The sequence below is a fragment of the Halichoerus grypus genome, chromosome 5 (assembly GCF_964656455.1).
Source record: "Halichoerus grypus chromosome 5, mHalGry1.hap1.1, whole genome shotgun sequence".
Taxonomy (NCBI): Eukaryota; Metazoa; Chordata; class Mammalia; order Carnivora; family Phocidae; genus Halichoerus; species Halichoerus grypus.
In genome coordinates, this window is record NC_135716.1 from 62,546,608 (window position 1) to 62,559,786 (window position 13,179).

A 13,179-nucleotide genomic window follows, 5' to 3' on the forward strand; every position below is an offset into this window, starting at 1 on the left:
TCTCATTTATTTGTCACTTCACAAAGAGTACAGACTACTCTTGGGCATAATAAAATTTTTAGCCAGTTATATCTGATATAGACAAGTTATACACTGAAAACACATAAGTTATAGCAAACTCATTCTACACAATGTTGCAGATTTGCAAAAGATATTTTAAATACCAGATGTCTCTTGCCTTTTACAATGATTCTATGTACTAAAATTTGATTTCAAATAAATTTTCAGGAGCTTAGCATTTCTATTTTCCTCAAATATGTACAATCACATATGTTTCCCTGGGATCAGGGTTTCAAAAAATACTGTCTTCAAATTCTTTAATAATAAACAATATGACTGAAATCTAATATTAAAAGGGCTGGAAAAGTAGGCATTATATAGTTTCTAAATTGATTTAGCAATATCACATTAACTGATTAGTGTAGGGACTGAAATCTACTGAAATACTAATAGAGACATACACGGCTACTGAGGATATAAGGTCTTAAAATTGAATAACTTAATAATCATTGTATTTTATACCCATACTCATCCATATTAATCATTCATCCATTACTATATCATGACTGAAAAAAAGTTTTAACTTTTATATTAACTGAAATTTTTCACGTACATCTGTTCGATTTCATGTAAGAGATTAACCATCATCTTAGATAAAAGCATAAGTAAAATTTTAAGTCATGAATTTATATACACTACTTTTGAAGAAAACTGAACCTATATTTTAAATATATATTTTCTAAATAATTGAATGGATAGGTATACTTGGGTCTTAAAGACAAATATATTTCACACCCAAATACCATTTTACATAATTAATGAACTCCTGGGCCAAACAATCTTTTGGATACAATTTTCTGCTCTATGACCTTTATTCACTGAGACAGCTAGGCAACAGGGTTGCATATGGCATTATTTTAGAGGATAGCCCAGTGGACTTGGAACATCCTATGTCATGGCAGAGAAATCTCATAATCTAGAGACCAGCATTAGTATACTACAGCTGTCTATGCTGAGATATAAAGTCCAAACTCAAATATTTCTCATTCTTAAATTTGCTCAGACATTTAAAATGTCTAAATGAAAAAAAAAAAAATGAGGACCAGCTATTAACTGTTCACATTAGATAGTCTCCAAAACCTAACAGTCTGGTCTTCAACTTGGGAGACTAGAAACTTCAGAGGAGCTGAGATCTATGGGGTATCAGCACTGAGTGACACCTAAGTTTTCATAAAGAACTCCTCAACATCACTGAAATTTATGATTTCCTCCACTCTGATGAGATACTCCTGAGGCTATCAGGAAATCCAAAGTGATTTGGAGCATGCCTGCATTTCTTCAAAAGATTATCTTTGCGGGCGCCTGGGTGGCTCAGTTGGTTAAGCGACTGCCTTCGGCTCAGGTCATGATCCTGGAGTCCCAGGATCGAGTCCCACATCGGGCTCCCTGCTCAGTGGGGAGTCTGCTTCTCCCTCTGACCCTCCTCCCTCTCATGCTCTCTGTCTCTCATTGTCTATCTCGCAAATAAATAAAAAATCTTAAAAAAAAAAAAAAAAAAAGATTATCTTTGCAAGTTAACTGTAATTGCCCTCCTGTGGATATCAACTGACGAAGAGCTGTCATGTAAAGGAAGGGAGAGAAAGAACACTACCAGCACAACCCAATGTCGATGTACCAAAAAGCCAACATTGATGTGATATGAACAACCTCCTGGCCCTTCCACTGACAGTCATGGTTCAAGCCTTGCCCCCTTCACTGTTACTGACCAAAGCAAAGGAACAATTTACAGGCACAGTTATGGAGCACAATAGCAAAAGAGTCCATTCCTACAAGGGTAATGACCACACTTTGCCTGCTGAACTTCCATCTACTTGGCCTCCAGGACTCACCTCACCACCGGAATCAGTTTCTCTATGAAACATTCCCTGGGCACCATCCCCTACCTCCACATTAGGTGTTATCCCTACATTAAACTGTCTGCTTAATCAAATTGGCACCTGTCGCAAAAACTACTAGAATGATGTATTTACATTTTTATTTCAAACACTAGAAATGTAAAGTTCCTGCAAACAAGATCCAAGATTACTTTATTTTTACGTCTCTAGGACTGAGCTCAGTGCTTAGCACATGGTAAGTACTTAGTAAACACTGGCTGAATTGAAGCTGAATGAGGGTACCACAACATCTGGCACATCTGCCACATTAATGATTTGGAGGTGGGGAGATAAGATTCCTTAAAAAAACATCCAGACTTCATTGTTCTTAAAAAAAAAAAAAAAAAAAAAAAAACAAAAAACCAGATGAACATCATGAAGTGAAAATGCCATGACAGTCTCCTCAATGCTGGAATGAATGCAGTATTATAAAATCAGAAAACATCAGTGACCTTGCCATCACTGAGTAAATAACACATTTGTAGGTCTATGCAAGAAGACCTATACCATTTTTTAACATGATAATATTTTACTGCCCTAAACACTTAAAACCCAGGAAGCTGGTTTAGAAAAAAAAATTTTTTAAATGTCTGTATATTTCTGGGACTCCTTATTCTATGTTAAACTTATTTGCAGCTTTCAAATGATTACATTATTTATTCACTTCAGTACATGGTTACAAAGTATTTGGAAATTGCTTTAATGACTTAGAATAAAAGGAAAGTTCAATTTTAAAAAACTACTATCCAAAGATTTATGGTGAAATAAAAACATACATTTACTTCATGTAAGATATAAAGGGTTCCCTATATATACAACACTAATAAGGTTTTTCATGAAAGTAACAAGCCTATAAAAACACCGAAATCTTTTTGCAAACTCTCCTCTAACTTATGGAAGACATAAAACACTAATTTACTATCTGCCTCTCTAAATTTTACTGTATTTTTCTAAAACATCCTTGAAACAAGGGACTATCTTGGGATGAGGGCTGAAATATGTATTTGGATGTATTTTATAGACAAAAGATGTGATCAAGGCAATCATAATCAGAGAATAAAGCAGACAGACTTGAATTTTTATCACAATTGCACATAGAATAAAGCTTGAGTAAGGAGTCAGGAGGTAAAGTGCTGCATATACAAAGCACAAAATACAGTCTAATAAATACTTCACATGCTTAGGTGATTTCAACTTAGTTCTTACATGCAACTTCGTGAAAGGCTAATGTTTAAAGTATGTGTTAAACGATTTCTTTCCCCTAAGACAAAACTATTCAAAAACTTTAAAATCTCTTAATCACTACACATTTTTACAATGCCAGAGAAGAAGAAAAAGAGAAATTATTAATTTTTAAAATTACCCAGCAATTCCATTGCATCATCTTCATTATCAATATCTTCTTCTGTTACAGATGGGGTAGGGCTGTGGAGAGACTCAAAAGAATCTTGAGAGAGCATTGCTGCCAGAAGTTTCTTATGTTGTTGTTGCTGTTGTTTTAATCCTTTAGTCTTGGGCTCCACCTTTAAGCTGAAGAAATATTTAAATGTTAGTTTTCAGCGATGACAACTCTATCTCAATTAGCTGTGGTAAATAAAGAAATCTACAACCAAATTTTCATTCGATTATTTTGCTGTGTAAAATTATATATTATATATATTATATTATATTAGTATATATTATATTAGTAATATTTTCCCTAAGGATAATGGAAATATAGACTGTCTTCTTTCCTAGACATCCTTTGGTACCTTATTAACCATACTGCAAGTGGGTATAGGTGAGAAATATGGCAAACTGAAACTCCTGCCCCATTTAAGGGAGGAGGTGCTAATCAGCTCCTACCAATTGTCGCCATGCCATAATGAAAGCCCACTGTTAATGGATTTTTGATTTTTTTTAAAAGATGAGGCAGAAAATCCAGATTATTATATGAAATTCCTTGACTTACAAATAAATCCATGTCAAGAAAAACAAACGTAATGGGATAACTATTTTAACATACTATGACAAGATTATTTTTTAAAGATTTTATTTATTTATTTGAGAAAAAGAGAGAGACAGAGCACAAGCAGGGCGGAGGGGCAGAGGGAGAGGGAGAAGCAGGCTCCCCACTTAGCAGGGAGTCCAACGTGGGGGTTGATCCCAGGACACCAAGATCATGACCTGAGCCGAAGGCAGACTCTTTTTTTTTTTTAATTTAATTTTATTATGTTATGTTAGTCACCATACAATACATCATTAGTTTTTGATGTAGTGATCCACACAATTCATTGTCAGACTCTTTACTGAATGAGCCACCCAGGCACCTCTGACAAGATTATTTTAAATGAAAATTTTAATTTTTTTAAAAAATGATTTATTTGAGAGAGAGAGCACAAGTGGGGGGAGAAGCAGAGAGAGAATCCTCAAGCACATTCCCCACTGAGTATAGAGCGTGACCTGGGGCTCGATTCAGGACCCTAAGATCATGACCTGAGCTGAAATCGAGTCTGCCGCTTAACCAACTGAGCCACCCACACACCCAAAAATTTTAATTTCTATGATTAAAATAAATTTCCTCATTGTTCTATCATGCTGCCTAGATCTTGGGGTAGGATGAGGTAAAAGAAAGGATGGATCCAGAACTGGTATATAAATGTTTCTCAGTTTCTTCCAGTCTAGAGAGTCTTTGTAAATTTGGAAGAGTTTCTTTGTGATAAAGCTGGGCTCCTTTGCGTAAATGCTATCTTTCATGGTTCTCTCTCTCCCAACTTCTCAAGACAGTGTCTGACTAGACAACTTACAAGTCCAAAGAGCAATCACATATAGTTTCAAAAACTGTCCCAAAGTTTTTCTCTTCTCTGTAATCCAATTTCTTTTCATGTTATTGCCCAAAGGAAGGAAATGCCAAATGTCACCCCATGAAAGAAAAAGACATGATATGTAGAAGAAGTCTTCCCCAAGCAGGATGGAAAGATAATCTTTTCTATATTCAGAAGGAGGGCCCATAAGGCAAATGGGTTAAATGAATTGTCCCCACTGCCACCAGGCCAAAATGCAGAGGTAGCTTGGTAAAAAACAAAAACATAGAACCAACCAGATAAATTTCAGGGCACAGACTGAACATCTCAAACTGTCTTAATAGAAGTACCAGGTTTAACACTGTCTAAGAAGACGATGGAAAACAGCAAAATGACATTGTATGTCATCAGTGGGCAAAGATCAATCAGCCCTACCTCACTGGTTCACCTCTAAGTTATGGTGAATATGTTAGAGAAGGCCAGGGGAAATAGGGATGGATAAAAAGCTTTTATTTTCCACATTAATGCTAGTTAATAAATGTAGAAGGAAAGACAGAATCAAAAAATCACCATCTTGCAACCACCAACATAGTAACTGTTCAGGTAAGAATCATCAGTGGATACTAATGCCCTTTGCTGAAAGATTGTTGGGGGAGGTGGACTGTCAAAAATCTCAAGGTGGGGGCGCCTGGGTGGCTCAGTCGTTAAGCATCTGCCTTTGGCTCAGGTCATGATCCCGGGGTCCTGGAATTGAGCCCCGCATCGGGCTCCCTGCTCAGCGGGAAGCCTGCTTCTCTCTCTCCCACTCACCCTGCTTGTATTCCCTCTCTCACTGTCTTGCTCTCTGTCAAATAAATAAATAAAATCTTTAAAAAAAAACTCAAGGTGTTTTCAACAGATCACTAACATTTTTAATTGATTTTTTGGCTTTGAAATAATATAGATTTACATGTAATTCTAAGAAATGATACAGAGAGATCCTGTGCACTCTTTACACTGTTTCCTTCAATAACATTATCTTATAAAACTAGAATACAATATTATAACCAGGATCCTGACAATGATACGATTTTCCAATCTTATTCAGATTTCCCATTTTAATTGTACTCATTTGTGTGTATATGCCTGCATGTATTTAGTTCTAGGTAATTTTAGTACTTGTGTAGGTTTGTGTATCATATATCCACCACCAGGATCAAGATACAGACCATTTCAAATACCACAAGGCTCTTTTCTAGCCACTCTTGCTTTCCGCCATATGCCTTCTTCCCCTTCTCTAATCCCTGGCAACTACTAGTCTGTTCTCCATTCTTTTAATCTTGTCATTTCTAGAATATTATATACATGGGATCATACAATTTTAAGATTGGCTTTTTCAGGCAGTCTAAATCCCTGGAGATTCATTCATGCTGTTGCATGTATCAATAGTCCATTCCTTTTCTTTGCTCTGTAGTATCCCATGGCATGGATATACTTCAGTTTATTTAACCATGCAAACATTGAAGGACACCTAGGTTAAGTTTTTTGGCTATTATGATGGAGTTGCTATGAACATTTGTATACATTCTTTTGTGTGAACATAAGTTTTCATTTATTTGAGACAAGTGCCCAAGAGTGCAACTGCTGGGTCATACGGTATTTGCATGGTTAGTTTTATATAAAACTCCCAGACTATTTTCCAGAGTGACTATGACATTTACATTCCTAGAAGGGTCATCAGTTGAACATGAGGACTGAGGAGAAGTGCTGGAGGTTTGAGGAGACAAGAAAAGGCATGCAATCATCACTGAGGAGCATGGACATGTGAACAGACTAGGTGAATGCAGAGTATCTTTGGGCAGGACCAATGACTTTCTGGAGTTTGGTGGCCACGAATTCACAGTGACACCCATCAGTGTGGCCATGTGTTCTCCAGTCTATGCCAGTTCAGCCACAGAATAGGCAAAGAGTTAGATTTGAATAGGATAGTTTTACCACACAAGGAAAACAAAGGACAAGAGAGGTAAGGGAACTAGGATATATTCAACAAATAGATCACAATAATGAGCCAAAAATAAAAACTGGATGAGTGGCAAGGAAAACTCAGTGGAACCAGTGTGTTTGGGTCCCAGTTAAAGCTGGGTACCAGAGGGAACGAACTAGAAAGACAGGAGGTGTAGTCAGAGAGTGAAATATATGGAAATTGACATTAGGGTTTGCAGTTAACTATAATGAGGCCTAGATATAACAGAGGGAATAAGTGATTGAAGTAGGGTGGAATTCAGGATCAGTGGTGAAGTGCAGGCAAAGGAAGGAGAGGCTAGGTTTGGGGAAGAATCATCAATGTGGATATTAACTTCATCAAGATAGGAAGGGTGTTGGGGAAAGTGTCAGTTGAGCCGGATGCTTGCATATTTAGGAAAAAGGGAATGACCTGGGAATTGATAAATTATTGCTACAAGAAGTGGTAGAAGATTACCATGTGTGAAACATGGAATTCAGAACCAGAGACTTTTTTTAGGGAGAAAGGAGACAGCAAGGTCCACAAGCAGGAAAGGGGAGCAAGGATGATACCTTCCTCTTTTCCAGCTCCGTAACCTATAGACTGTAGAAGTGAAAACTACAACATTAGAGAGAAAATACCACCCTTCCTCAGGGAAGCAGGACTCTTACTGCAGACAAGTGGTGAGTAGGATGGGGAGAGGTGGGGTGCAGGGTCTTTCTAAGAGCACTTAGGGCTCTGGCCCCCTCTCATCCCAACCTCGAACCTAAACTTTAATGATAAGGGGATTCTTAGAACTCCTTTCTGAAGAAAGGTGGCATAGCAAAGCACTTAAGGGCACAGAATTTGCAGCAAGACAGACTGGCTCAGCTACTTAATAGTTGTACAATCTTGGGACTGATGCAACTGCTTCACGACTTAGTTTCCTTATTCCTAAAATACAGATAATAATGTTTCATGAGGATGAAATGAAGTAAGAGATATAAAGCCCTGACAGCAGCCACTAAATGGTAATTAATACCATATGTGCTCAATGAACACAACATGCAGCATCCTAGATATTTACATGTGTTTCCTTGAGCAGTAATATCCCACATAGAAAGAAAGAAAATCAGAAAAGGGCCTTACGAAAAAGAAGAGCAGTTAATACTTCAATGTGGTGAATATACTCTAGGACTGCATTTTACTTTGGTTCAAAAAGATAAATTCTAAAGCAGATCAGATTGAAAAGGATGGTTTAACGTGACTACCCACCCCCAAACTTACCTATCTAGGTGGAACCTTTCTCCCCTTCCTGATGGCCTACATTCTGACCATTGTTCCCCTCCTCCTGACCCCACTCTTCCCTGGGTGCCTGACGCTGCTTTTTTTGTTTCATATTCTTGTTTCTGAACACAGGTTGGTAAGTATTAGTTTTATCTGACCCCAGGTGCTCTTTTTGGTGGAAAACTGGATTATTCCTCTCTTGACCCATCTCCTAAGCTTGTTTAGTTCACCACTGCAGCCTAGCAGGCAGAATCTGTGCCCTTCCTCTCGACTCTAGTCAGAAATCAAAGGACTCTCTTTGCAATAAGGCCCAGGTTGTTGACGAGATCATAAAAAGTTTCACACTGAATTGCTGCATTTTGGTTTATGCATAAGAGCTCTGTCTTTTTTTTTTTTTAACATGTCTAGATGTGGTGTTTTTATAATTAATTTAGCAGACATTTATTAAGTGCTTTTTATAGACCAGGGATTGTGGGTACTGTACTAGAGAAATAAGACATATCTCCTTGTCATTCTCCTCATTTGAAAGTAAGTACTTTGAATCTGGGATGTTCTTTTTCATATTGGTCTCACCTAGTATCTAGCACATATTCACTTTTTCTTCCTGAACCCCATTTTTTTAATAATCTAAATAAGAATTAATTTAAGAAGATGTATATGAGTCTTACAACTTGACAGATATGAAAATCGAGGGAAATATATTGGCAGGGAAAGAGAAAAAGGAAAACTATGTAGGATTGGGATGTCGAAGATAAGGAACAAATGGCAGATTATAAATGCATAACTCCCGGGCACCTAGGTGGCTCAGATCATAATCCCAGGGTCCTGGGATCGAGCCCCATGTCGGGCTCCCTGCTCGGTGGGGAGCCTGCTTCTCTCTCTCCCTCTATTGCTCCCCCTGCTTGTGCTCTCTCTCTGTCAAAATAAAATCTTAAAAAAAAAAAATTTAAAAAGTGCATAACTCCTATTCAACAGCCAACAATGATCAAGATCATTTCATGAAGGTTGAAGCAAGTGTTTTCCTGAGTCTCATGAAAATACATGGTTTGGTCATGAAGATAGTGCTAGGCTATGAGTCCTAGACACTAAGTCCAAAATGTTGCCTGTCTCGTAAGAGACCACCTATGAGTCTATGAGTCCACAGGTAACTAGCAATGTGTTTCATAAAATAATAACTTGAGTTAGGATATGTATTTCCTAAAGAAATAAATGAATAAATGAGAAAGAACAAATTTTGAACATATCAAAATGACCTCATCAACATTCCGAAATAAATGCATGACTTAGTTACATACTTTCTGGCTTTAAAAAAGAAATGTGTGAGTCACAAGGTACATTCTTTAATATATATTTTAGATATTTTTAAGGCCTCTATTCTTTGATTCCTTTGACAGATTAATTTTTGATTAATCAATATTCTTTCTCCTTAAAATTTACATTTAGAATATCCCTAAATTACTAAACTTAATTCAGTTTCTGGCATATGTATTACATATTTTCTATCATGTCCAAAATAGCCAAAATCTGACAATATTAAGGTTCTTTTTTCTTGGACTTCTTATATAAAATAGTGCCCTTTATTAATTTTCTTCCTTCTTATTCTGGTTTATTTTCCATCTTGCCACTTATCACTACTTGAATTTATGGTATATATTTGTATATTTGCTTGTTTATTATTTGTCTTTTGCTGCCAATTGAGGAACCTCTAAAAGAAGGGGAACATTTCCAGGCTTTGTTAACAGATACATCAGAAGAAATTAGGAGCTTTAATGAAAAGAAACATTTCTTAATGGAAAGTGAAGTTAGCTTTTATTTTAATATTTAATACATATTTCTAAATTGTAAGATTTTCTATTCATTTTATGGCATACTTACCATCTAATAACAATGCTCACTTAACAAAGCCAATTCACCAGACCTATAATATTTACTGATATTATTCTTGCTTTAATAAAGTGGTTAAGCTTAGAGGAGCTTCATCAGGCTTTCAAGGCTTGATAAGCCTATTTACAAATTCACATTACAATTTAGCTAGTAATTTTAAGAAATCCATTACCCAGCTATTGCAAAGTTTAATTAAGATGGCTTAAAATAGAAAAAAAAGATAGCTTAAAACAGAATTATATAGATCTATTACACTCAATTTTTATTTACAGTTACATTATCAATGTGTGATTATTTTTAATATCCCTAATGTGCAATAAACACATAGGATTTCCCACTAAATGGCTAGATAAGCCATAGCAATTCATGCCAATTGGTAGTATCAGAAAGCCTTCAATTATTCCCCAATGTATTCACCTCTCTCTTTTATAAATTCCTGTTTTCTTGCTTAGATGTTTTAATTTCTTTCTTAAACTTACTTAATAGAACCTTTTGAAAAATCTAAGAAAGATGTGTCAGGAAAATGCCCATGTCCACAGAATCTTGTCCACATAATTTAATTTCAAGAGATTCACAGATCTCTTGGGTCGATCCAGAGACCATGGAGGGGTCAGGAACCCCACGTCAGTCACTCTTGTCTTATCCTATTAGTTTCTCCTTATTGCCCTCATAACTGCTTTCATTTTAACCAGCACTTAACCCTTCAGGTGACAGCTCTGTGTACTAAAGTTGCTGACCCTCTTCATACAATGTCCCATATGCAGCACCTAAGGAGAAAAGTTGGCTATGTACTAAAGATGGAGTGTTGTAATAACAGCCATTCAAATTAGACTTGAGCAATTAACAACAGGAAAAACTGTGATAGGAAAGGGCAAAAAGTTAGGACAGACTATAAACAACCCTTCTTATAAATAAGCTTTATTTAGCAGATGTCTACTCACAGCCTTCTATGTGCCTCCTTCACTCACACAACAGATGTCTATTGGTAATGACAATGCACCAGGCCCAGTAGGGAAGAGAAAAATGGAAGAAGTCGTCCTTGAAAATTAAATCTTCTCCTTCCAAAGCCTAGAATACCACTTAGCCTGTTAATGTTTAAGACCATTATACTACAAGTTCATTACTATTTAAAGGCAAAAGCTAATACTCTAGTTATAGCCTCTAGAGTCATTAAAAAATTTCTCCCAATCCATTTTTATTCATCCAATTCAAATCTAATGCTATGTGAGTTCCTTGTATAAATTTGGAATCCTGTTTGGTATTAGAAGATGTGAGAGATACTGTTTCTAACCCATAGTTTATTGCTATTCTTTAAACTAAGTTCAGATATGCATGCATTCTTTTATGCTCTGATGGGGCATCGGGGTGGGATTTCACCTGTCTTCATTTCATAGAGAATACCTCAATTCATGATTTAAAGAGAGAGAACAGTAACACTAAGAAAAACTTTTCGTAACAAATACCTGAGAGAGGTCTTCATGGGTTGAGTTTTCTGGGAAAGGGATTTGACTTGGATTGAAGGAAAGATTCCCCTTTATTGGGTATTCAAGAGGGAATCAGAGCTCACTGAAGCTAGGAAGAAAATAGAAGCACTAACATTTGCAATAAATAGCTCCGATTACTATTATGACTAAATGAAAGCAAAATGAAAGTTGACATTTCTCTATTTTACGTTAAAGATCTGGCAATGACTAAAGATGAAGGTCTAGAGGGTTTCATAAGTCTGGTATTAAAAATAAAATTACCTTCATTGACAGGTGAAATTGATCTGGCATTTCACAAAAGAAGGTAAATGGATTTTTTAAAATGGCTTTCTTCTCCTTACATGGGACACTTCAACTATTTAAATAATTTAAAAGTTATTTCTCATGGAAACAGAATCAATTTTCTATATGCCTGAAGCACATTAATGAGTATTCTGAATTTCCTTCCTTCTAGCCAAGTGATAAGTCAAAGTAAAACCCCCCCAAAAGCTATTACATTGTAGAAAATACAATTTTCTCCTTGAGAAAGAACAGTTATTGGTTGCTGCCAAATTTAATGTAGGAAATACAAAGTTACTGTGGCTATGCTATGCATAGGAAAAACTCTTCTGTGGTGGTCAGCTAGCAGCACCCAAAGAAAGTTGTGGCTCTCTTACATTCAATTCATGAGCATTTAAATCCATTTTCTCAGGCTCGTGTAAGCCGTGCCTCCATAATGCTTTTTCACTCCAACTTCCTTGTGGAAGTTTTCATTTTGAGGTTTTACTCACTGCAGCTGGTGTTACAAGACAAGAAAAAGGTTGTTCTGAATATACTTTTTTCTAACAAATATGAAACTTTCAAATTTAAAAATCACAAATGCTTCCAAAATTAAACAAAGAAAATGAAAAGAATTATGTTCAATCATAGTTACCAACTCTAAATTTAAATGGTTCTAAACGGAAGTTTTTCTCTCTTATTCTACACTAACTCTGCTTCATGTGGTCTATTATAAATAGTTTTCTTCTTGTTGATCAACTACATCTCTCTGGTAAATGAGAAGCTCCTTCATCTCCAGTTCTTAATAGTCAGCCATTCCCTGCCGAGCATTATAGTGCGCCTTGACTGACAATCTATGTCTTTGAAATTATTTCTCTATTTGGTTTTAGTAGCAAAGAGATGGTGATTTTCTTAGATATAAAGAAAAAATTAAAACCAAAATCTAAAAGCAATCTAGTAAAACTTTAATTTTAAAAGAGAAATTAATTTTTATCTCATGTGGAACCCAGCATAATTTTCTATATAAAATTGCTAAGTTATTTCATCAAAATCATGCCCTTGGATTTATTTCCCTGTTAGCTTTTAACGATCAAGAATATTCAGAATCTTAGAAGGCATCTCATCTCACCTTCCTGCAGGGCTAGAGCTATTATCTTCATTTTCCCATTTTTCATTTTTACTTCTTGGAACTGGGGGCTGTAGCATTTCAGCGGCTAGTGGGTCAGCATCGTTCTCTTCTCGACCAATCCATTCTCCAATCACTCGGGGTCTCAGAAGAGAAGAATGAAATGCCACTGTTTCCTAAAGAGAAAAGAATGTACTGACTCAGATGACTTACTCTTTTTTTTTTTTTTAAAGATTTTATTTATTTGACAGAGAGAGCACAAGCAGAGGGAGAGGGAGAAGCAGGCTCCCCACTGAGCAGGGAGCCCGATGCGGGACTCTATCCCAGGACCCTGAGATCATGACCTGAGCTGAAGGCAGCTGCTTAACCGACTGAACCACCCAGGCGTCCCTCAGATGACTTATTCTTATTAATGGGACAACAGGGAAATAGTTTTGTCTAGAGTTTCGACTGCCTCTGCAAA

At 36.4% G+C, this 13,179-nt stretch overlaps 1 protein-coding gene across 1 annotated transcript in view; it reads right to left on the reverse strand.

The window, feature by feature from the left end:
- Positions 1–13,179, reverse strand: part of C5H8orf34 (chromosome 5 C8orf34 homolog) — a 372,149-nt gene that overhangs the window by 211,293 nt on the left and 147,677 nt on the right. The window contains 2 exon segments of the mRNA XM_078072311.1: positions 3,298–3,464; positions 12,720–12,892. Of these exon segments, the coding sequence (XP_077928437.1) occupies positions 3,298–3,464; positions 12,720–12,892 (340 nt within the window).